Consider the following 26,988-nt stretch of genomic DNA (forward strand, 5'->3'; position numbering starts at 1 on the left):
TTGTTATTTTTGATCACATTAAAGAAAACTTTTTGATTTACAGATTTGAATTATAGAAGATGGTGTGGCTGATTCTCTCTGAGTACAGTATTTTCTCTTATAATACGGTATGTAAGATCATAAAATAATTACCTATAATAAAAGTAGGACTATAGGAAAAAATTAGGGTAGGTACAGAACACTCATAATTTAAAATACACTGTTGCAAACAATAACACATTCAATAAAAAATGGTATCGCAGTTTTTAATATCTCAAGTTTTCAACAAACAAAGAAATAATACAGTACCAGTAATTATGATTCTTTAATTTCACAAAAGACAATAAATTTGCTAGGTGGATGTGGTTAAGGTGAAGTATTGCGTTCTATGTTATGGAATAGGGGAAACGCACATGGGTGAAAAGTAAACTGGTTGAGAAGATAAGATATGTGTTTTGTGTGTTCCTTACTGATTACTAAAACAACTTTTATTCTCGACCATGCCGAAATGTAGTAATTATACACCTGGTAGCAGCCCTTTAATGGACCTCATTAAAGTACACCTATTCATTAAAGTTCAGGTGTTTCACCAATCAGAAAATACCATTGTAGCAATATGAAAGCGCAAGTATTGATTATTCTCGGATATGCAATCGAAAGACAACTAGCGCGAGATTAGACAAAGTTACTATAATAATTAGCGTTAATTGTAAATAATATTCAAATAAATTCAATTTGTCATCTCGTTTTTCAATGTCTAATTCAATTTCAAGGTTATATCAAGATTAATGTTTATTTTACTCTCTAGATTATATCAAGGTCAATGTCGACATTTGTTTCTCGGAAAAAATCAATACTTTCGCGTCTGCGCACAACTCACAATTTACGAGGTATTGCACAAGGTCAGTTACGCTCCTCAGTCAGATAAGAATAACATGAATACTTATGAATAATTTCAAGTTAGAAATATGGTCTAGCATGAAAAGTCATATGAAACTTGACTATAATGGGAAATTGAGACGCTCATATGAAAATTATGAAACTCGCTTGCGCTCATTTCATAAACATGCTTGCGTCTTAATTACTACCATTATAGGCTCGTTGCATAATGTACTATTTTGTGGAATACTACAGCCACACAACGAGGCCAGGACCGAGCTGAGCATCTGTGTGTAACTACCAGACAGGATGGGGTGCTGCTGCATGGTTAGTGTTGCAAGTCCCCACAGATGTTATTAATCGACTTTTCTTTAACCGGAGTTCATCACTAATGTATCTCCTCAGTTTTTCTGATCACGAGACTGGGTAACCCCTTTTCAGGTCATATAACCTTGAAATATTTCTTGTGTATAAGTCAAGAATCGAACTGTGATCTCCTGGTTCATAGTTAGGAAAGCTAACCACATCAAGCAGGGCAGTCACCAAGTACAGCTGGTTGGCATTTTTTACATATACATTTTTACATTCAGTGTTACTCAGTAATGTGAGTACTATCATGTATCGGTATGTGCTAACATTTTTTCGCGTTTTGGCAACAAACAAGTTCACGCATTACATACACGCACTATAAGAGGAAAGACTGTACTTCTGCTTTCTATGTCGTTCTTATTCCATTGTTTTTTCACTATCACTGTATCTTTACTTCAACGACTGTCTGTAGTTTAAAACTCGCAAAATTAAACTCACCTGACACTCTTGCGCTGAGTGTTCCTACGAGAGAGCAGACTGGCCTCTTCTGCTAACTCGGGTTCAAGACTGCCAGTTCTGGAGTTGCCAGTCCACTGGCCGGCCGCCATATCCAGGAGGCAGTTAAAAAACGATGACCGCTGCCCACAAAACAACTTAACAATGTTACATACAAAAAAAAAAAAAGTACCAAACGGCATTCATATTTCAGCCCTGGTACGTTAAAAATATTTTCCCATTATAAAATAGGTGCTTGTTTCAAAGTGTGTTGTAGTTTCTTCCCATTATTTTGTAATGTTTAACATTTAAATTTTAAAATTGTGCAAGTGTTTTGTAAGTGCCAGGTGGTTGCTAATTCCCAACTATCCTGCTAGACACAATGTGCTGTACTTATCACAGCTAAACATTTGGTATTGAAAGAGGACTTCTAAAAGCCCTTTTATAACATACATAACACTATGTAAACTTACAAACTACTTATTTACATAAAACTATACATTAAACAATTACTAATGATGAAAATACAAACTACATTAATACACAATTCAACTATCCTATAGTTGTGTACCAAACATAAGTACGTAATAAATTCAACAAATTAAAGGTAAACTCACTAAATATACCTATCATTTCTACATAACCTATATTTCTGAGTTAAAATTTCTGTTGAAGGCCATACTAATGTTAATGCCCCAAAATCTGCTACATTTATGATGTTGTATCAGTAGAAAACTGTTGAAATATTTCAATGTATTTATTTAACTTAATTTTAAAATTCTATAAACTCCAAGTACTCCGTGAGACTCTATGCTTAATTTTCTTATAATCTTCTTATATCAGATTTCATTGTAGAATAAGCTTATGCTATATTTTACAATAAAGCCTTTCAAATAAATCTAAAAAAAAAAAAAAAAAGAAATTAAAAAGTTCTACAGGCATCATAAAGTAAGCCCAGTTTACGACAGATATGTTTTATGTATAATCAATTCGAAGACTGTACAAAATACAAAATAAATACTCATCGGAATATTCCAGCAGCGAATAATAACTTTGTGTTAGTATTTGTTTCAAAACACAGCATATATCAGGAACTGCATTAGCATAAAATTATTTAAAGATGCAAAATTTCTGGGAAAAACTTACAATGTGGAAACCAGCTATTAACATAAGTAATAATTTCAGAAGTATGACAATAAGACAAACGACAGATGGAAGAAAGTAGTGTAGTCTATAGCAGAAATATAGAGACAGCTTGTGTAAGTTGTAACATCTTATATAGTGAGTGAAGGTTTTCGCATTGCTGCTGTCAACACTATTATTTGAGGTTCCAAGCATTGTCTGCTTCATACATCAGTTTATCAGTTCATTGAAAGCAAAGTATTATTCCTAAGCATTTTTATATCTCTTAAATAACTGGCCACAAACATTGAATCTATACTTATTCAGCTATTAACTTAGTGCATTGAGTTAGCTGAAGAAAACAAATACAGTATGTCTGGTGACAAACTTCAAGGGTATGAACGAAAAATAAATAATATTACGTTTTAGAACACTTGATGCAAGCCATTTAAAGACACAACTTTCTTAAAAATCAAATTCTTTCTTTGGTATGAATCGAACACCATATTGACAATTGTGATCTTTTCAATTTTTGAAAGAGTTTTTTAAGTTTTTAAGCACACAATTTTAGCTAAAGACTAGGACTTTCAAATTAATTATTGGTACGGTACTTAGTTGATCACGTCACGAGCATTCTAATGCGTATTTCAAACACAATACAAAGGAAGTATATAATGGTACCGGTACCTGAAAAGACAGATTAGAGAAATCCTATAAAGTATCAGCAGTCATTCCAATCTAAATGTTGTACTGGTATTAAAATACCAGAAACTGAAAAAATGATTCAGACAATGCTGGAAAGCTTCATAAAACAATGTCTTATAGCTTCCTTCACAATACATACATATTCCCAACATTGCTACAATAGCATGGAGATATATGTAAGTATATCACCTGATTTCATAGTTGAAACATCTTACAGATTCTGAATCCTATTGTGACAAGAAGAATTATACTTTCAGAAGAAGAAAGAAATATAATGAATAAAATTTATTTAGTACAACTCAGAACTTCTTGTACGCCTGTAACTAAGATTTTGATTAGGAACATTAAGCTATTCAGAGATCATGGTAACCAGGTGACATCATCTAAGCACATCCACACACTTAAACTAACACATGCCAATACAGAGAAAACTTTTAATGGTGTCAGCTCAAAGCACGTCCTACAATCTATAATTATGAACAAACATGCAGTGGAAGTTACCAGAACATGCAGTCCAGAAGTCATGCTAGTGTCATTTATTGTTACTTAAAAGACAATAAATACCCTACGATAGAAAGTATTAATCTACTTATTTGAAAGATCTGTACGTTAGAGTTTGCAATAATATTATTTGGGATAATTTTGAAAGAATCAACATTTCATAATCTCTATAGGTATATATGAGAATTTTTCATTCTAGATATCAATATACGAGGCGTGTTCTTAAAGTAAGTTCCATTTTCAATTATAGCTGTCGCATCGCTGCAATCGTTATTTTGCGCATGTGTGTTTTCTTCTTCAGTCCTCAGGCAAGCTGTGCATGCAGTTTCAGAGCTTCAGTCCGTGTGTGTGGTTAGTTGTGATCAGTTGAAATGTTTAAAGTGATCGAGCACCCCACCGACTGTGAGATGCGGCCTGTTATCCGTTTTTTGAATGCGAGAAACATCAAACCAGCTGACATTCATCATCAACTTTGTGAGGTGTATGGTGATGATGCCATTAGTGATAGAATGGTCAGGAGATGGGTTAGAAAGTTCAACGAGGGCCGCATCTCTGTGCATGACGAGCAGCATACCGGTCGGCCATCTTTGATCAATGACGATTTGGTGCATGCTGTCGATGAAAAAATTCATGAGGACAGGAGGTTCACAATTTCTTCGCTTTCCTTGAATTTTCCACAAATGTTGCGGAGTGGTTCGCAGGTGGGTGAATTCTACAATGAGGGGATAGAAAGACTTGTGCCACGACTCGATAAATGCCTCAATAATGGTGGAGATTATGGTGAGAAGTAATTGAAGTGTGGGGAATACAATGCTACAAAAATGGTTTGTAAATATTTTCCCGTTCACTTTCTACACCCTTTTGGAACTTACTTTAAGAACACGCCTCGTATTAAACTGAATTATATAGTGAAATGTGTATGTGTTAGAATTTTTGTAAATGTAAACCCATCTCACAAAAATCGATTATAATTTGTTAAGATACTATGTCATAAAAAATTGGAGATTAAAGAGAATGATGCAAAAGTGTCATTTACTATATCTTGTTGAAATTCAGACATATAAAACATTAAGCCACCATTCTACTTCAACATCGTCCTATGATATAGAATTAATGTTATAATATTGAACAAGAATTTATAAAGAAAGTATTCGTTATACTTCATATAAATTCTATCTGTGAATGATTTCGACAAAAATTGATTCTATATTTAAGACAATTAAAACTGGTAATAAATTATTGGGGTTAAAAGCTGGCAAAAGAACATGAAGAGGAAATTTTAACATCAATACAAAGTGAAGTCGATGAATGTTAGCACAGTTCTATAAAAGACTATAAAGATGCTATCAAGACCATTAATATTAGGCATCATTTAAAAACACTGATTCATACAAAAGGTTTTAAAATTTGAGTTAACAGGGCAGTATTGGTAAGATTGAATGCATTATATATTATTGTGTAGTGAAGTCAGTGTGTATATCAAAAGCATGGCACCATAAACACACAAGCTACATACACAACTAGATGTTGAATGGGAAGAAAGTAGGCAGTGTTTGAGGGTCAGCATTGGTACCAAATATAAAATTTACTTAAACTTGCATATATTATTTTGATAATCATAACTGAAAATTTTATTACATTATATTCAATGAAAATATCTTCCTTACTTTCACTAAATTTTGACATTCAATAAATTTGTATAATATTTTTAATTTATTTAATATTTTGTAATGAGGTAATTCCATTTACAACTTTGGTGCGAATTTTTTCCTAGAATTTCAACTGACATTGGAATTTTAGAGTTAAAGAAATGTTACGCACTAGAAGACTGGAATTTTATTTCAAGTCTTGGATATTTGTGGGATGTTTTGAAACGATATATCCCACATCCTGAAAACCTGATGATTTCTTAGTAACAGAATACTACTACTATATTTTTCAGAAATGTGTAATACTTCGCAATGTCATTTAAATAAATGACGAATAATGTGAAAACAATGTTGCAGTCTTAATTTCGGAATTTGATGCCAGAAAATGCTTAACCCTTGACTTGCCTTAGTTTTGCTACATGGATAAAATTTCATAGAATGAAAAAGAAGTAGGAGCAGAAAACACAAATGAAGAAAGCTGCAAATTGGTAAAGATAAGGCAAAGAGACGGAAGATGGCAGCTGCCTTGTTTTCACCAAGATCCATGTAAATAATTAGCAAAATCGCTAACATTTCTTTTATAAGTTGTAATTATAAAACCATGACATATAAATATTTCGTTTCCAAAATCATAACACTACCCACTTTGAAAGAAATCAAATCCTTTTATATACAATTATAAAGTTAATGTGTTTTGAACTTAAATTTTATACATTTATAGTTACCGTTTACTTATACATAGATCTTGGTTTAAATAAAATATCTATAAAATAAGAAATAATAAACATATTAATGAAAACAAAACTGTGTTTTCTACCAGAAGTTGGAATAATGAAAGTTCTATATAAAGAATACTACCGCCTCAATTTTGGAGGGACTAAGACCACCACAGTCCTGAAACCAAACACATATATTATTGGACTGCTAACTGTTTTAAGTGACCAGTGGTACCCAAGCTCAGACATCTTCATTGATGACGGTAAAGGAATCAGCCAGATTTGTTTTACTTACTCAGATCTACTCTTCGTATAGCTTTTTTAGATTTCAAAAATGTGTTATAGGTACACCAAGTATTAATTTATCAAATTGCTATGTTCCTAATATAGGTAAGAGCAATATGACTTAAGCAGCTTTTCGATGTCAGTGGAACAAAGAAAGAAGATTCCATCCATTATCATTTTTAAAGTAATACATTTTCTCTTAACACTAATTTCTGAAATTAAACACAAAGCAAACAAATTAGCTTAGAAATGATGTTCCTGATATTAAATTTACTTCAGCTTTTACGGAGTTATTACGTAATTAGTTATTAGAAGCAAATAAAATAAAATTAAAATAGCTTTCTCTTAAGATCACTATTATACTGAAGATGCTAACTCAAGCCTCAGTGCCTCTGGCCACTGTTTGTGTGCCCCACTGCACATATATTGGATGGATTTGGAATACTAACAGCTAAGGACCATAAAGACTTATAGAAGAGACACTCATATACGACACTCTGGACAAAACATACGCGTATATAATAGAGTAATTATAATTGAATTCTAGTTGCCACAAGTAATAAGTACTTACTACGATAAATACAAAATATTATACAAAGCATTCCGAATATTTAAATGAGGAGAACTTGAAGTTAGGAACGTAATTTAATCTTGACCAGCGGGGTGCAATTCAAATATGTCATTTTGTTATTGTTTTTATATTATTAGCAGTATATATGATTTCTGGGTCATATTGATAATTAAACAAGTTAGCAATTTCAACTATTTGGTTTGCAATGTTTCATACTATTAGAAAGAAGATGTACACATAAAGTTAAATAATTTTCAAAGACTATATGGAACTATTAGAAGAACACTATAGATACATTATAGGCACAAAGACAAGACGAACTACTCAATTTAAAACTTTATAAAACAATGGCAGTATCCAGGGGGCGAATTAACGGGGGGGATTTCCCCCCTGTTGGAAAGATATTCCTCTCTCATAAATTCATATTAACATCCCTGCAAGGGATAACTTCTATCCCCCTCACAAAATATAATTGTTTTAATATGAGTATATGTACTTCATAAAGTATAAAGTAAACAAAGAAAATAATAATATTGACGTATTATCATCACCGGTAAGCTGACAACAATCATTAACTTAAGAATTACACATCTTATCTTAAGCCTGCTCAAGGATATAATATTATTATGATCAAGATGCAAGACAAGCAACTCAGTGCGACTAAGCGTTGAGCCGTATCGAATGAGGATAATAATTTTATGTATGGTATTCTCTATCTAGGATTCTATTCTCCCCTCATCAGAAATCTTAATTCGCACCCTGGCAGTACCTGCATTCTTCAGGAGGTGAAAATTGGACCCTAAACAAAAAAGGCAGAAAAAAAATTTAAACTTAAAAAATAAGGTTTATTAGATTGATGAATCAGAAAAAGAATACGGACATTTAGTAGGCATTATAGATATATAATTTAACAGAATGCAATAACCTGTTTACGAAATAACTGGTACCAACATATAACAAGAATGCCAGATTAAAGACACTGGTACTCTATTTTTTTTAATTTTGAAACTCGAGATCATAGAGACTGAGGTCGATCTCTCTTCAGATGACTAATTTCAGCCACCTTGAAGTTGGAACATATGCCCGAAGGTCTAAGACATGAAGTAGAAGAAGAATGACAACTGACTAACAGTTCAGAATATTTTCTCTAATTTAAAACTGATTTCATAGGTATTACAAATTTACAAGTTAATTACGTATTATATTAGATTCTTTTCGACATGTTTATGAATATTCAATTCATAAGTTCCTCTGCTTATTCGCTGTTTGCATTATTTGTATCGGATTATTGCATATAGAGATTAATAGCTGGGGATATATTCCTAGTTTCAAGATTGCCTCCTAGGTACGAAATACTCTTGCGAAATTTAGATTTTGTTTCAAATTTCAAAGTATGTTATAAAATAATAACAGACAAGATGTAACAAGACCATATCTTGTTTAATGTGAAAATTTTTAATAAATCTGAGAAATGTGATATAATAAAAATATTTATAGTCAAAATTGTGGAAGAAGTTTACTCAAAGTAATTTTATGTTAAATATCTAAGAAAGATTCCACAAGTCTGAGCTCATATTCATTTCATATTATTCTTAAACTACTTCAGCCTTAAATAATTAACAGGTACTACAGATTACTTGATTAGTTTTTGCTATCTATTAATATTCTGATTTATCTCCTTATTCCCATTTATAACTGCTGATATTACTTTTTTATTTCAAAATTAAACGTTCTGTTCTTCATTGGAATATGTATTTATTTTTCCTTAGGCTTACTAATTCTTCCGAAGTGCAACATACTGTCTATAGATACAACTTTCTCTTGCACATAGGAACACTTTGCAGCCATGTCAAAAAGAAGTAAAATAAAAATAATGGACAATCAAAGAATATAGTAATAATCGCGACAATTTTTATAAATAAAACTAGAAATTATAAAGACATATTATTCTTCTGTCAAATGTAAAAATTAAAATGAAAAAATACGTGTCTTAACATGTAATTTCAACAAAACTGTTTAGTTTCGTAACATGATTACAACTTCAATAAAAATAGTAAAATACCAACTACATACTGTATACTATTTGTTTGTGAAGAACTGAGGTCTAAGAAAAATATTAAAAGGGGAAGCCAGTAAAAATAGGAATATTAATTTATTAAATATATAACATGTTCCCTTTTCGGAAGTTCTTTCCGTTCCATCTTGAAGGAAGATAAAGAGCAATAATGTCTTATTAAGGAGAGATTTAAATATAACTTTTTCTACAGCAGAAGGCTGGACCTATTTCTTCTCGGAATGAAAAGGGGGAGGAAGAAAAGAAATTCAACTCTTTGGAGCCATTACATATTACTAAATGGTAAATGTGCAAATTAGTGTTATGTGGATGTAGTTATTTGTGACAAACTCGATACGTACATGTTGAATTTATTTTTCTCTTTTTCCTCCTCATCTGAAAATGGACACCACCAGACCAAATACACTTATTATTATTATTATTGATGAAACCTTTGAAACATTGTTCTTTATATTTAATAAACTATTTAAAAAGTTCTAACATAAACTCTAAATCTCTTCTACTTTATGCCAGTAGTTCTATGCAATTCAGGTATTTTGTCATTTGTAATATACAATCTAACAAAACTGTAAGGAAATTTTAACTTCGCAAGCAGTTATGCCTTACGTTGGTAAGTAGCCTACATTGGCCTTTAATGAGTATGAATAACCTGAATAGTTTAATAGTTAATTTAATGGCAACATTTCAATTATCAATTTTTGTGTAATACTGTCCAGACTGCCATCACCTTATAGGTCCTTAAGTAAGGTGATTATGTGTCCATTCCAAAAGTCTTCAAGGTCCGCACTATGGAAGAGGGTCACTGCTAACCTCTACTCTACATCACACACCCACACACGCTATGGCTGGCTGCTGCCCGCTGACAATGCCACAAAAGCACAGAGTTCAAGTTGTCTGTAACACACATTTCCTAAAGTAGCCATGTCAAACTCACAGCTGGAATACGTTTGTCTGGTGTAGCATCTATACATGCTCTCAAGTAATTGAGCTAATCTTATTTAAAAATAAAACCAGGTCATGTTCTGATATATAAAGCTAAAGCACTTACCAAATTAAGGACCCCAAAAAAGGTTTGATTAGAAGTTAGTGAAATTTGTTTTCTTCCGTCCAACAGACATCAACATAAAACTAAGAATAACAGAACTTGCATAGAAGAATGCTGAGAGGCTATTACCTACTTAGCAGCTAAAGGTTAAAGCCATCCTATCACAAACAAATTGCACGTAGCTTCTACAACCTTCTTTTATTAAAGTAATGCCCTTCTGTTTGTTGATCCCGTCTGTGGATCAGATAAAATACAAGTTTCAGCCATCTCCGAAATTTAAAATTAAACAAAAGGGCCACGTAAGAAATAATATCGCTTAACTAAATCAGTTTCTGTAGTTATAAAATAATGTAATCATCATTTAATTTTCAGGAAGTCCCGAAGATAATTATAAAATAATTATTTCACTGCTTTCTTTTGATGAAATTCAGTTTTCAAAATGTGATGTCAGTTTACTGTTGATCAATATACGCAATTCTGGGATAAGAACTTTAAAGTATTATAGGCCTACTGTAGTTTTAGCAAACATTCTGTTTTTTGTATGTATGTATGTATGTATGTATGTATGTATGTATGTATGTATGTATGTGTGTGTGTGTGTGTGTGTGTATGTACTTCTGGTTGAATTGCCTTGTTGACAATGAATATGAACAAGATAGTGATATATTAATATACTGCTGGTGAGTATGTGATATTCAGATCATGATTTAATACTACAAAAATACATTTTCTCCCTATACAAAATGGGAGTTCCTTATTTATTGTACTGGGTATAGTCACGGAAGGAAGACAGCTGTTGATTGCACTTCCAATCAAAATATTATTCTGTAATTCTGTAACTTCAATAATAAAATAGGATCTCGTGGAAAGCAGACTTCAAAGCAAAATAAGAAATAGATAACCCTGCATAAATTTTTCTTCATTTATTTTATACATTAACTAAACCATCAGATCATAAACCATTTCCACACATTATTACTTTGCTGGGAGGGAATGTCAGGGTTTCTGACTGATCTGGCTTGCTGTACGATGACTTTCGATGTAGTATAAGATAATATAGTATTTTGAGAAATATTTATAACAACGTTTAGTACTTATGTTACTTATTACCGGTACTCTATTTGCTGAAAAACTCAGTTACATGTTTTTTACTTCTATTTTCATATTTAATATACAGAATGGACGAAAAGTTTCATTACATCTGTTATTATGCTAAATTTATGAATTACGAACGGAAATGTACCGGTACCTGTTATGATGACATTGTTGAGTTTCATCATGATCACATGCATAGGATTGTGCTCAATTTCTTGGAGACTCTCCTTAGCCCAGAAGAAGATGTTCGGATTTTGTAAACTGGGATAAGTGGCGCACTCCTTAGTGAAGAGAACTTCTTTCTATCTCACACATGTCGGAAATGTTTGCATATGCAGTCTGGAGCCTGTCCAAATCCATGTCTGTTAATTCATTGATGGTCACAGGGCGAAAAGATTTCATTTTAAGATCTTTCTTTCTTCATGTGGTCGCGCATTGTTGATTGCAGCACTTGCAAATTCGAAGGTACGTTTTCTTGTTGATTTCATCAGCTATCAAGCCAATGACTTGATTACGGCAACACAGGTTTCTTACCGAGTGGAGGGTCTCCCACTTCGTTGAGTGTTTTTAACACATTCTGAGCTGAAAACCTTTTTTTTTTTTCTGCTTCAACAAGTTATCTCTGCTTGGTGGTGCCTTACCGAAAGGTACCCTGAAATCCTGCATGATGTTACTCATGTATGTGGCCACTTGTAGGCCCACACAGTAGCCACAAGTCTCTCATCCACACTGAAAATACTCCTATTTGCATTTTTTAAACTTGAAATGGCAGGGAATTAATGTACTGTTGTGATTTTGTTATGGTTTCTCTCAGGGTCCACCAAATTTCTCCCATCATTGATCACACCTCGAAATACATCCATCAAATGTCTCCCACCTGTTATCATACCAGTATCACTGACACATTCACGCACAAATTTGTTTTACAGACAGAAAAAAAATAGTGTGACTTTTTGCCTACTGTGTATAACCCTGTAGATAATTACCAGTATTACTTTCAATAAAATATTTCCGTACAATAAGCTTTATGTTGCTACTCTGGTACCGGTATTATTTCTTATGGACGTGAAAAATTGTAAAATAAATTCGTTAGATCTATTTTCGGTTAAAGCATTTTTTTCTATAATTTTCGTTGACTTCATGTATTCTTATAATGTTTATTGTGTAAAAATATTATATTTCATGATGAATCTTTCGTACACTACTTTTAACACTTGAATATAAATAATTGATTGAATAGCGATCTTACTTGCGTTAATTATGTAAGCATGTGTGGCTTACAGCTGTTTCGGTGTTACTTGACACCATCCTAGGCTCTGACAGCTGTAAGCCACACATGCTTACATAATTAACATGAGTAAGATCGCCATTCAATTAATTATTTATTATATTTCATGTGTATACTGTTTGAATAATGTGATTCATAGATATTACATATAACAATATTGTTCAGTACTTTAGGGAGGAAGTTGTACACAGACAACAGGCAGATGGGATGTCAAAAACCAGTTTCTCAGTAGCAGGAATGCTTAAATACTTGCATTTCTATGGAAATCTCCAAACAGATTTTTAGTAGAATTATAATACTATTTATATACTCCATATGAGAAAGTAACATTTATGAGACAATAGTCATACAAACACAATATGGACTTCGGAATATGTATGATGAGACTTTCTTGTGTTAAATTCTAACGTACCTTGTTTACATGTTTCGACCTATTTATGGGTCATCCTCAGAACTGGTCGTTGTTGGTCTTGGCACCTCTTGTTTTGTTTCCTGTGAGGGTGTGTTCGTGTAGTATAGTGCAGAGTCAAAGAGTGTGTGTGTTCTGAAATTGAGTTTGTGTTGAGAATTTCGTTGGGGTGTGTTTTCGTGTGTCTGTATATTTCATATTGTTCTAGTGTGTTTAGTTTCTGGCATTTTGGTTGAATGTGTAGTATTTCCATGTCTGTGTTGATGTCTCTGTGGGTGTGGTTAGCATTTGTGATGTGTTCTGCATATGTGGAGGTGTTCTGTAATTTTGTTATGGCTGTGATGTGTTCTTTGTAACGTGTTTGAAATGATCTGCCTGTCTGTCCTATGTAGAAGTTGTTACAGGTGTTACATTTGAGTTTGTATACGCCTGTGTGGCTGTATTTGTTTGTGTTGTTTGTGTGTTGAGATGTTTTTGTAGAGTGTTATTTGTTCTGTATGCGATGTTGTAATTTAATTTCTTGAATGAGGTTGTAATTTTGTGTGTGTTTTTGTTTTCGTATGTTAGTGTGATGTATTTTTTGTTACGTTCACGTTACAAAGAACACGTCACAACCATAACAAAATTACAAAACACCTCCACATATGCAGAACACATCACAAATGCTAACCACACCCACAGAGACATCAACACAGACATGGAAATGCTACACATCCAACCAAAAATCCAGAAACTAAACACACTAGAACAATATGAAATATACAGACACACGAAAATACACCCCAACGAAATTCTCAACACACAACTCAATTTCAGAACACACACACTCTTTGACTCTACACTATACTACACGAATACACCCTCACAGGAAACAAAACAAGAGGCGCCAAGACCAACAATGACCAGTTCTAAGGATGACCCATAAATAGGTCGAAACATGTAAACAAGGTACGTTAGAATTTAACACAAGAAAGTCTCATCATACATATTCCAAAGTGATAGTGTTAAAAGTTGTGTAATCAAGATGTACAATATGGACTTTAACAGAGGACAGATAAAATTCAGCCCTTTCTTGGTAAGAAACTGTTAACTATGTTGACTGTCTTAATGTACAGGGATGAAACCTTTTCTAATATAGAGACATATTAGAAACTAGTATACCTGTACAGCATCTTGCCAAGACCTGTATTTTGTTAATGGAAGTGAGGCATGAACAATAAAAATAGCAGAATAACAGCTAGTGAAATGAGGTTCATGTGATCAACACCAGGATATACAAGATAGGATTATAAACATATGAAGAACTTTCAGTTGAACCAATTATGCAATATATGAAACAATATTAGAATATCTGTATGAATCATCAAAGTCTTAAGATGTATGCGATCCCACAGAATACCAAAAGTCATGCTCTACTATCAGCCACAAGGGAAGAGAACATTGGGTTGTCCGAAGAAACGATGGGATTAGAATTCCTTTTTGAGACTGTAACAGTCCATATGGCCTAATACTCGTTCTGGAAAATGAATTAAACTTTGTAATTGTATTTTCTATTCAGTCCTCTTATGTTCACTTCTGAATTTACATTTAGCATGACACCACACATTTAGGGTGATTATCATAACATTATAATTATTATTTTGGGGCGTATTTAGGCTTAGGCAGCTTCTTTTTTATGATATTATTACTATTATTATTATTTTCAATCTGTAATGAATTTTTCACTGAAAGTACTTACTGGCGATGTTCATTTTTCAATCCCCATATGGTTGTTCTGTGAATTCTATGATCGAGGGCTGCTGTTTGTTGCTTTTAGGTAGAGCTGCTACTAACTACCTACCGGTACTAGCTGAAATGGTGTCCGATAAACAATATATCGTTCAAGAGAATTCCTTTCTTGTTTCACAACATGACTTCCGAATCCCTATTAGACTTAATTATTATGAAGAATGCAGACAAAGTACAAAAACATGGACAATGTATGGCTTCGGGAATTTCGTACCACGATATTATTTACTTAGTATATTCTTTGAAGTGTCCCAAGCCCATGCCTAAACTCGTAAGGTACCGTGACTTGAAACGTGCTGATGCAACCCTACTACTTGAAGACGCAATGAAGATTCCCTGGGACTCAATATGGACCTTACAAACTGTTGACGAGAAAGTTGTTAAACTAAATGAGTATATTATAAATTTATATGACAAGCATGCTCCTATCAAATCTAAATGCGTAAAAAGGACAACACACCATGGATGACTGCTGACATACGTAGTTTGATTATGGACAGAAATGCTGCATACAAAACGTTTAAACATGACAAGACAGAAATCTCTTATAATTATTATAAACTCTTACGAAAAAGAGCAATATCACCTGAAAGTCCAAAAACAGGCAAATTATCTAAGACTTAACTCACAAGGACCACAACTTTGTGATTATTTTGCAGTTTTGTGTGGTTGTGCTGTGGGCGGTCAGGAATTAGTATGGAAACAGATGATAGTAACTCACACGGACCACAAACTGAGATCACTGTCGACGTCTGTCGCAATGAATGATAGGTATCACCCACAGAACAACCACAGAATTGTTGCTGTCGGCGGTCGAGCACAACTCACACAGTGAGACATGCCGACCACTCGCCGCTGACACCATATCCTTGGAAACGACAGATACTTTCTTAAACTGCCGACAGCAAATAGCTAAGCTTGCAGTTTGATTTTCTGTGGTCGATATGGACTTCAAGCGACCACCAAAAAGAAGTCCGCATGTGGTCAGTTCCGCTGACAGCACAACCACACAAAACTGCAAAATAATCGCAAAGTTGTGGTCCGTGTGAGTTCAGCCTAAATCTTTAAGTAGGCCATAGCTATAAGACGAAGAAAAATCTTTATCTTAAAGATGAAATCAATCGCCAGATTAGAAAGTAGTGGAGATAATGGTGACTCTTGAGACAATCCTTTATTAATTTAATTTTCCTTGATAAGTGTAACTGCATCTACACTTGAATAGTTACTTGTCTTTTAAAGGATTTAGGACTAACTTCTTTCAGCATTGCGGGATCACGAAGGAATTTAATACATAATATGATTATGTCCAATATTGCCAAATGCCTTTGATACATTTAAAAAATAAATAAATAGAATCAACTGCAATCTTTTCTCTTTTCTTTCGCATCCTGTAAGCATCTTATCAAAGAGGAACTAATGAAGTCCACACCTGTGGAGTAACGGTCAGCGCATCTGACCACGAAACCAGGTGGCCTGGGTTCGAATCCTGGTCGGGGCAAGTTACCTGGTTGAGGTTTTTACCGGGGTTTTCCCTCAACCCAATACGAACAAATGCTGGGTAACTTTCGGTGCTGGACCCCGGATTCATTTCACCGGCATTATCACCTTCATTTCATTCAGATGCTAAATAACCTAGATGTTGATACAGCATCGTAAAATAATCCAATTAAAAAAAACTAATGAATGTTTCTGGTGTTGGTACAAATCTTTCTTGTATCTCTGTTAATTCAACAAAATATCTCAGCTGTTTCTCTGTCACACTCTCAATAATCCTTCTCAATATTGAAAAAATAGGAGCAGGTCTCCAGTTTCCCACAACGCTAGGATCACCAGACTTGTATATTAAAAGAGTTTAAAACAATTAGGAACATAACCTCATAAAGTGGCTATTTTACTTGTAACTTTAGCACATCTAAATTTCTTAACAACTTTTAATAAAAAACTGTCTGTACCTGATGCAATGTTTATATTCAAGTCATGTGTTGCCATGGTGGATTGAAGTGATATAGTTGGTGTGAATTATATGGATTCATTAACTATTTAATAAAGTCCCACAACGTAAGGCAACAACATTTGTTGGAACAAACGTGCATTTGCTTTAGGCAGTGTTAAAGACAGGCTGTGGAGTCGTAGGAAGAAGACATGACTTCTCGGCCATTCTGTATATACAAACGAAGTTGATAGACATCGTATACTATCATTGCACAATCAATTTTTAATAATGCACTTCGCTCATAAAATGTTCTGGGTTAAAGAGAATCCATATTACAAGCGTGAGTCACAAAGGAATGCACCGATATAAGCTGTGATGACATCACGTCATTTGTTTGAAGCATATTTTTTAATGAGTCTGTGAATGGAAAAACTTAATTACATTGACCCAGACCCATTGGGCACTTAATTTGTAAGCAAATATAATATTACAAATAATTCTTAAATAAATATATAGAGATATCTCGGCCATCCTGTATATTATATAAATCAAATTAATAGACATCATACAGCTAGCACTGCATAATAATAATGCACTTCCCTGACAAGATGTTGTACACATTATTTTTGTTTTCTACTGTATATTCTATTAATGAAAAAGTACATTTATATTGGCAATTTTGTGAGACAATTTTTGATCACTTTTTACTCTGTTATTTGACGAATTTCTAACCCGACTGAATAACACAACATGTAATGTCATCTTTAATGTTATTATTTTTTATTAAATGGACAAGATGTTCGATGTCTGGATTTAGTGTTTCTTGGCTGTAACAAAAAATATGGATAATATTTAGTGCTACAGCACGTGTTAATCCCTATCACAAGCAACATTCTTCCAGGGTAAGTCAATGGGGTTTACTAATTTTCTTTATAAGCTTATCCTTTCACCCTCCTGCAAAGAGGAGATTGTTTTTTAACACAGGTTGAATAGATCAAAATACGAATTCTGTTTATTCTTTAATTGAGTGCTAGAAATTCAACTGAACAATTACTGAAGAAATAGGATAAGCCATGTTAGTAAGTACATTTTGATGGATATAATCATACGAATAAAATTTTCCTCCTAAAATGATTCTAGAATTTATTCAGTCCTATTGAATTAGAACAATTTTCCAACATGTTTCCAATATGTGGTCACCCTGTCGAGTAATTAATAATAATAATAATAATAATAATAATAATACACTAGATCTATCATAATCATAATAAGTCCAGTATAAAAATGACCAACTTCTTAGAGGGAACATAAAATACTGTGCTGAAAAAGTAGAGATAAAAGGGAAATTTAATAAAGCAATGAAACACCTATATCACACTCTTTTCTCTAAAATTATATGACACTGGGTGCTCGCAATCTATATAAAAAATCAATTGGTGGCACTTCCATTTTCCAGGTCAAACTGGAAATAGAGGTAACCGGGGTTAACTTTGAATTTTCAAATGAGAACCTAGGTCGTGCAAGGTATTTTTGGATAGGACTTTTAAAAAGAATCAACTTTCACTAAAGCTTTTTTTTTTTTTCTTCATAACTTTCTTTCTTTAATCACAATCATAATGGAAAAATAAATTGTAAATACGGTATTTCAGTTATTGTAATGTTGGGGACACTCATTTGCACACAACACTCTTCATAAATGCTCAAAATGTCCACCATCCTGTGCTAAACAATGGTGTGATCTCTTTCGTCCTGGATTCCTTGGAGGACGACTTCAGCACTGTTGACAGACCCACATGCTGCTCTATTTCTTTCTTTCATGGCTTCTCTTGTTGTTGGACGCACCTCGTAGGTGATTTATTTGCCCCCACAAAAAAGGAGTAATTTGGAAATAACTCAGGAGACTGGGGCAGCCAAGATATCAGTCCTCCTTGTCCAATCCACCATCTAAGGAATAACTGGTCAGCAAGTTGTCGAGCCATGAGTAAAAAGTGAAGTGAACAACCATCTTGTTGAAGCCACATTGTTATCCTTACAGCGAGAGGAATATCACCGAACAGCTGGTACAACAATGAATGGTGCAATGTATGCAGACTTCCTCGACAACATGTTGTACCAACTGCTCAGTGATGGTACTCTAGCTGTAAGGATAACAATGTTGCTCCAACAAGATAGCTGTCCAGCTCACTTTCCACTCATGGCTTGACAACTTACTGATCAATTATTCTCCAGGTGGTGGATTGGACGAGGAGGACTCCCAATCTCCTGACTTATCTTCAAATGACTTCTTTTTGTGGGGGCGAATTAAAGAAATCATATACCAGGTGCGTACAATAACAAGGCAAGACAGAGTTAGAGCAGCCTGTGGGTCTTTCAGGAGTGTTGAAGTTCACCGAGCAACCTAGGATGTAAGAAAGAGATCACAGTATTGTTTAGCACAGAGTGGTGGACATTTTGAGCACTTATGAAAAATTTATGTGAGAATGAGTGTTCCCGATATCACAATAACTGAGATATCATATTTAGAATTTATTTTTTGTTTTCTTTGATTGTGAATAAAGAATGGAAAAGAAATAGTAAAAGTTGTTTCTTTTTAAAAGTCCTATCCAATGACACCTTACACGATCTAGGTTCTCATTTGAAAATTCAAAGTTGACCCCAGTTACTTCTACTTCTGGTTTGTCCCAGGAAATGGAAGTGCCACCAAACGATTTTTTATACTGTATAGGTTTTTCTAACGATTTTTTTTTTTCGTGAACACTCAGTGTTATTTAGTTTTAGAGAAAAAGGGGTGATACTGGTATTTCGAAGAAACCTCTACGTAAATAAAAGCTACATTTACAGAATTAAATTAAATTACAATTAATACTACAGTATAACTATAAAATGTACAAATTAAAAAAAAACAGTACCAATCTATGTTAGTAATGAAATTCGAAAACTTTGCACTAATATTAAAAACATGTTATTTTTTGTTGTGTAAAAGTTGTCTTAGAAGGTGTACTAAAAACGTACAGTAGACAAAAAAAAGTATAAAGTTCCAGAAAAATATTTGTATTTATGTTGCCATATTTTACAATTTTGTATGATTTGGCAGTTAGCAAAGTCAGCCCAGACAAGTGATTCCTTGTGAATTCAACATTAGTGTCCTAACATCTAACAGCTGACACAGATCAAGCAGAAATTTCAAACATATATCACAGGATAAATTGGAAGGAGGTCTAAAATGTCTCATTGTTCCTTTGTGGTTAACTTTCATGTAAAGGAAATTGTATAATAACATTGTGACATCATCAGCTGGACTTGCACCTTATATAGTAGCAAGAAAATAACCCTAGTCCAATTCTTTATTTGTGTACGGTTTTGTACAAATCGTGATTTAAATATTGTAACATTTTTGTTAAATTAGGTGCTCTCGTATTTCAATAAAACTTATGTAATAAATGGATACATGAATTTCAAGTGTCATGTTTATTTCCAATGTAGGAAACATTGTAACATGCAAGCATAATTAATTGCAAAGTTATAGAGTTGTTCTCTTAAATTCTTTATTTATAACAAAACAGATACAATAAAAATAAGACCACATTAAATAAATAATAAATAAAGATTGTAACTAAATACAAAATTAATGATACACAAAAACAAAATGAATAATTAAACAAATTAACAATAAAACACAAATGTTTCTTTTACAAAATAAACGAAAATATAATTCCTAGAAAGAAAATGCATCTTTTATAAAACAAAACAAACACATAAACACAAATGTTTCTTTTACAAAATAAATGGAAAATATATTTCCTAAAAAGAAAACTGCATCTTTTACAAAACAAAACAGACATATGTATTTCAAAATAAATTTATAAAATAACAAACTTTACATAATTTAAGATATAAAATCTATAAAGGACAGAACTATAAGAAGATCAAGTGACATGAATTCTATTTTTAATTTAAAAATCTGCAAATCGAAGTAAAAAAATTCTGTTACTTATAATTCTACTACAGATATTTAATCAATTAGTCATCATTCCAATTTAATGTAGCAGTTAAAACAGTTAGTATTTAGCAATATTGCATATAATTAAATATAATAAAATGATCACACTTACCACTAATTTAGTAGGGAAACGGCAGATAAGTGATATGGTGTAATATTTGTCGGAGAGAAGTAGGTGAAGCTTCAAAATTAAATTACAATCAAACACTAGAGGGATTAAATAAAACTGTAAACCATAATATTTCTTTACTTGGCAAAGTATGTAATGAGTTCTTTATTTTAATTTAATATATGAAAATTCTACTGAATGAGATCGAAAAGGTCTAGTAGGGCCTGATTCATAATTGTTGACGACGATGATAATGATGATGCAAAAGAAGCTAGTTGAAGACGGAATTTTCCCCCTCCCCCTCCTCCGAGACGAGCTCAGATGATGTGGAAAAGACTACATGAAGACCATTCTCACAATGTCAAAATCTGTTTTACGGAGGATGATAATGTGTATATTTTATATAATTGAGTGTTATGAATGAGAAGCATACAGTAAATAAAAGCTATTTTTAGGAACACTGACAATTCTGAAAAATTTCAATACACAGTAGAATGGAGTGTATAGATGATGTAACATAAATAGTTGTCATACGTACATGTATTTACAAAGAAAAACATTAAAAGAATACAAAATATAACATTACAATGAATTCCAACCCATTGTGGAATAAACGACAGTAAGACTTGATCTGTTGGCAAAGAACTGTACTAAAATCTAACAAATTATAAATGAGGAGTGTCAATATTAATTAAGTTACTCTAAAATACTGAAAGACAATGAAAACTTCAAATGGAAAGACTTAATTCACAGATTGTTGCTAACTTTCGACAGTTCTGGATCACTTTTACAAAATTCGTTTGCTATCATCATCAAATTCCTAACATATGTTATGTTCTGAAGAAGAGAATATGTGTTGGAACATCTCAGTACATTTCAAGATTTGAAAAGCATTTAGATATTCTTATTAAACATTAAGAAGCAAGAAGAATATTAAATCCTGAACATTACATATATATTATAAAGTTTGAAAGTAAAGTTATTCACCTGCACACTGACGAGGTGCATGGAACTTTCTTGACCTCAGAATTTGAGAAGGTGATGTGTGATCAGCACCATGCTCCAACTATCTTTCATCCGGGAAGAGACTCAGGACTCATTTTATAGCAACTAAACGGACCTTGGAGCCATTTTGAATCATATGACAAAATGAAACATTTTGCTTTTCCCGTGCTTGAACCATAGGCCTTCCAGCCAGTGGTCTCTTCTCTCACTCTAGTGACATAGCTCGGTTCCATTATTTAAAACCAAATAGATGGTATTGATTTATTTATTCCTAATCAACAACATACATTTTAATGGCTGCCATATTGATACACAACAAATCAGGAAAGCAAGATATAAAATGTAATGACACATCAAAAGTTATCTTTATTTGAGATCTAAATTCAGTCCTCCCAAATATGAGGTTATTAGTATGCCAGTATTAATCAAGTACCCCATGTGGTTAGTTGTTTTCACAAATCAAAATGTTCATGATTTTCTTCTCTTGTGAAAATAATATGCTTAAACGAGCTTTACATTAAGAAGTGATGACTAATTGATTGAAACAAATTCAACAAGTCATAATGTAACCATAATTTGTATGATCTTTATTGTTGCAGATCCAAAGAAGGTAAAATAGATAAGGAACTGCAAAGGACCAGAATTATGTAAGAAAATATACGATATTTAGTTACTGAAAAGTTTCTGCTTTTACAAATCATTTAATTATTATAAGGTAATATCTTGAATGGAAAATTTAAATCTTTAACGAAGAAAATATATTTTATTTATATAGGGATATTATGAGTGTCAATATAAAGCTAAGATATTTTTGTTCTTCGTAAAATAAAAATAAGTGAAAAATAACTTGAAATAATATTAATTATTTTTATCTGTAAAAGTGATTATTTCATAAAGGTTGTAATTTTGCACTTTTGCAAAGTATTCTGACATTAAATTTGAAATCTCCCTTCAATTTATCCGCATATAAATTAAAGATGCATTGAGATATAACAATTAATAGATGTTGGAGAACCAAAAATGCAAAACAAAATTATTTATTTATTGATTTTTAAATATAGAATGCATGGAAAACATATGAAAATTCAAAGCACTGTAGAGAATTAAATACAATGTAACATTTATGTATACTATAATTTGATCTTGAATTAAGTATGTGCTATTAAATTTTCACAGCACAGATGGAAGTGAGTTTTGAGCATATAGAAGAACTACACATTATAATAAATTCGTTGATGACAGCCCTTATTGGAACAGTTGTGATCCCTTCATTGTGGGCAGAATATGTGCGAACTTCAGAATTTCTTAAAACCAATTTAAAAATACATTTTTCGACATGGTAGACTGTTACATTAGAACCAGGAATGTGCTAAAGACGGCTAAAACAAGTAGTTAAAATGCAAGGTCAGCCTGTAATTATTTTAAATGGGGGAGACTAGCCATAACTTACTTTTGGTAAGGTATATTGTAAAGGCTTTATATTAAGGAAGTATAGAGAGTAAAACATTTTTCGGAATATGTCTAGAGGTTGGTTTCTAATGTCGAGTCATTAACCTTTTTGACTAATCTCGGATATTTTTTTCGAATGTATTTATGTCTCTATTGAATAATATTCAGAGTTTAATTTGATTACTCGTTATAATAATGTTTGTTGAATAGGCGTAAATACATTGTATTGAAACATGGAGTCGGAAAATCAGCATGGAATTTGGAATCTATATTAACTAAAAATAATTAGTTATGCCGTTTATTAATAGAGGTTTATAAATTATTGCAGTTCCTACAAATCATGGATTATTAATTTTTATCTATGTTGCTTGTTTATCCTATAGTTAAAATCAATATTGGAAGCATGCAACATATCTAAATTTTGGGCTTTCAGTAGGAGAGAAAATTCAGATAAAACAAAAATTTTGGGCCTTTGATGGGATAGCAGGACCTTTACTTACTACGATGGCAAGATTTTCTGCAACTGTGTTGACTGAATCTGCTAATTGGTTAACATTTAGCAGCACACCACTGATTGCGATGCATTCTTCAGACAAATGCACTGAATATCCCAGATGTTAAAAGTTTCAGTTGGCATCTTATTTTTTATGTGCACACTGTATGACTTTGTATTGTGGTTGACTTGTATTGTTACTGCATTAACTTACACACCTTTTTCTTTTCACTACACCCTTAAAAAAATTAACTTTAATTTAGTCATGATATCCAATTGTGAGAACAAAAATGCACACACAGAAAATAAGAAATCGTCCTAAGTACAAAAGCATAACAAGGGTTTGTATTGTAACAGGTTATTATTTTCTCTTCGAACTGTCTGAACTGTGTAACAGATAGTAGGTATCGTATCATCCAGCAAATTAAGAGGAAGAAAACAAAACTTTAATCAAAGTACTACTTTAGAGAAAATGCTGAATATATTTACCCAGTATTGTGAGAAAGTATTAGAGTATGGGAGTTATTTTTGTGTAGTATTTCATAAACAAAATTTATGATGGAAGTTCTCCACTTACTTAGTGGTTCTTTTTAAGCTACTACGCCGTAGAAACGTTGATGATATTGCAATACTTGTCTCACTACCTTAAAATACGAGGCGTATTTTTAAAGTAAGTACCTTTTTAAAATTTTTCCACGGCAGCGCTGTGGTATCGATTTTGAGCTTGCGCAATAACTTCCTCCATCCTTCACAAAGTCAGAAGTAGCTGTGAACGGCAATCATTTTGTGTTTTCTTATTGTGACAGCATTTCGAAATGTTCAAAACAATCAAATGACCCACCGATTGTGAAGTCCGACCAGTGATTCGTTTTTTTTTTAATGCGAGAAATGTTACACCAGCAGATATTCGTCACCAACTGTGTGAGGTTTATGGGGAAACAATAATGAGTGATGGAATGGTGAGAAAGTGGGTTAGACAGTTTATGGAAGGTCGTGAAAATGAGCATGATGAGCTGCGGAACGGCCGACCGTCTGTGGTCATGGATGATTTGGTGTAAGCTGTGGAAGCAAAACTTTGTGAGGACAGACATTCCACAATATTGTTCTTTCTTCGAATTTTCCACAAATTTAAAGATGAGTCCTCTACAACATTGTGACAGAACACTTAAGATTTAGGAAATTGTGCTCAAGATGGGTGCCAAAAAACTTTCTGATGAGCACAAGAACAGTGATCCACCTCTGCACTGACTTTTCTCAAGCGATATGCTGAGGAAGGTGATGATTTGCTAACACATATCGTTACAGGTGATGAGACACGGGTGTCTCACATCACTCATGAATCAAAGCAACAATTCATGGAGTGGAGGCACACAGCATCCCCAGTGAAGAAGAAATTCAAACAGACTACATCCACTCGCAAGATCATGTGCACAGTTTTTTGGGACAGACAAGGTGTTTTGTTTATCTCACCACCTGTAACGATATGCATTAGCAAATCATCGTCTTCCTCAGCATATCGCGTGAGAAAAAACAGTGCAGAGGTGGATCACCTGTTCTTGTGTTCATCAGAAAGACTTTTTGGCACCCATCTTGAGCACAATTTCAGAAATCCTAAGCATTCTGTCACAATGTCGTAGACGACTGATCTTGAAATTTGTGGAAAATTCGAAGAAAGCAATGATACTATGAAACGTCTGTCCTCGCGAAGTTTTGTTTGCACAGCTTGCACCAAATCATCCGTGACCACAGACGGTCGGCAGTTCCGTGGCTCATCATTCTCATTTTTACGACCTTCGTTAAATGGTCTAACCTACTTCCTCACCATTCCATCATTTATTATTGCTTCCCCATAAACCTCATACAGTTGGCGATGAATGTCTGCTGGCATAACATTTCTCGCATTCAGAAAATGAATCACTGATCGGACTTCACAGTCAGCGGGTCGTTCGATTGTTTTGAACATTTCGAAACGCTCTCACAAAATGACTGCTGCTCACAGCTGTGTCTGGCTTCCTAATGGATGGAGGAAATCACGTGCATGCTCGAAATCACTACAGCAGCGCTGCTGTGGAAAAATTAAAAAAACGGTACTTACTTTAAAAATACGCCTCTTAATTCATATAATCGAAGTAGTAGATGCTTATATTTGACATTAGGCAGTTCAGACGGAAAATAAAAACCTTGTACCGTACTTCCACATAAATGTGTGAATTTTTCTTCATAATAGAAATGTTTCAAAGATAATAGTACAATACATAAAAAAATCAAAAGTTAAAGCCAATATCTAACTGGTAATTTATGAGTAACATATAATTATTGATGTAAAAAAGAACAATTACTGAATTACAAACATAATATAGAAAGGACTGTTATCAAAATAAAATAGATCTCCTAACAACACAACAGATTTCTTTCACATAATCTGTTCTCTGCTGTATGTAAAGGATGCTAACATTTTGATCAAATTTATCCAATTGTCTCTACCACAAGATGAAAAGAAAACATTACTTGCATTAAATATGTCATTATTAAAACTAGTACCGTAAGTCATTTTTGGGGGAAATGTTTGTACTTTAAATCAAGTAGCTACAGAACATGGTGAATTTTAAAAATGTATATATAATTAAACTTTTATTTTCAGTGACTGGGGATTAACTCATAAAGAATACAAAAGATGTCACAAATTAATTATGTATTTAAAATGACATATTTTCATATTTCAAACTAAAAAATTATTTACTTTAGATTTGAGTTAAACTGATATCTGTACAAAAATATAAGTTGAGCAATTTTAATTGTACAATTAACATTATTTTCAATAATTTTTTAAGATATTAAGACTGTTTCTTTTATGAAAACCGAATTCTTGTAATATTTTCCTTATTTAAATATTTCTTTTTTTATTTATTTAAAAATTAAGTTGCTATGATTGCAATTACTTGTTGAGTATCTAAACTTTGGTTTTGTTGTTCACTTACCGGAAGGACCGCAGATTCAATCTGGCCGAACCTTGTCGTTCTCCAACTTTCCAATATTAGAAGTCCAGCATAGATCTTACCAACTGTCAGCTTGCCTTTGTTTAACTCTGG

General features: G+C 33.0%; 1 protein-coding gene across 28 annotated transcripts in view; it reads right to left on the reverse strand.

Annotated features, from left to right (window-relative positions):
* cac (calcium voltage-gated channel subunit cacophony) overlaps positions 1 to 26,988 on the reverse strand; it is a 1,051,854-nt gene that overhangs the window by 74,990 nt on the left and 949,876 nt on the right. For 21 of the 28 annotated variants that reach the window (XM_069834011.1, XM_069834005.1, XM_069834006.1 and 18 more), the window contains 3 exons: positions 26,878 to 26,984; positions 6,498 to 6,533; positions 1,666 to 1,805 (listed from right to left, as the gene is read on the reverse strand). In XM_069834011.1, the coding sequence (XP_069690112.1) occupies positions 1,666 to 1,805; positions 6,498 to 6,533; positions 26,878 to 26,984 (283 nt within the window). Of the gene's footprint in view, positions 1 to 1,665; positions 1,806 to 6,497; positions 6,534 to 20,664; positions 24,138 to 26,877; positions 26,985 to 26,988 lie in introns of those variants that run through there. The other 7 variants (XM_069834017.1, XM_069834007.1, XM_069834012.1 and 4 more) reach the window with 5 other exon arrangements.

The sequence above is a fragment of the Periplaneta americana genome, chromosome 8, assembly GCF_040183065.1.
Source record: "Periplaneta americana isolate PAMFEO1 chromosome 8, P.americana_PAMFEO1_priV1, whole genome shotgun sequence".
Lineage (NCBI taxonomy): Eukaryota > Metazoa > Arthropoda > Insecta > Blattodea > Blattidae > Periplaneta > Periplaneta americana.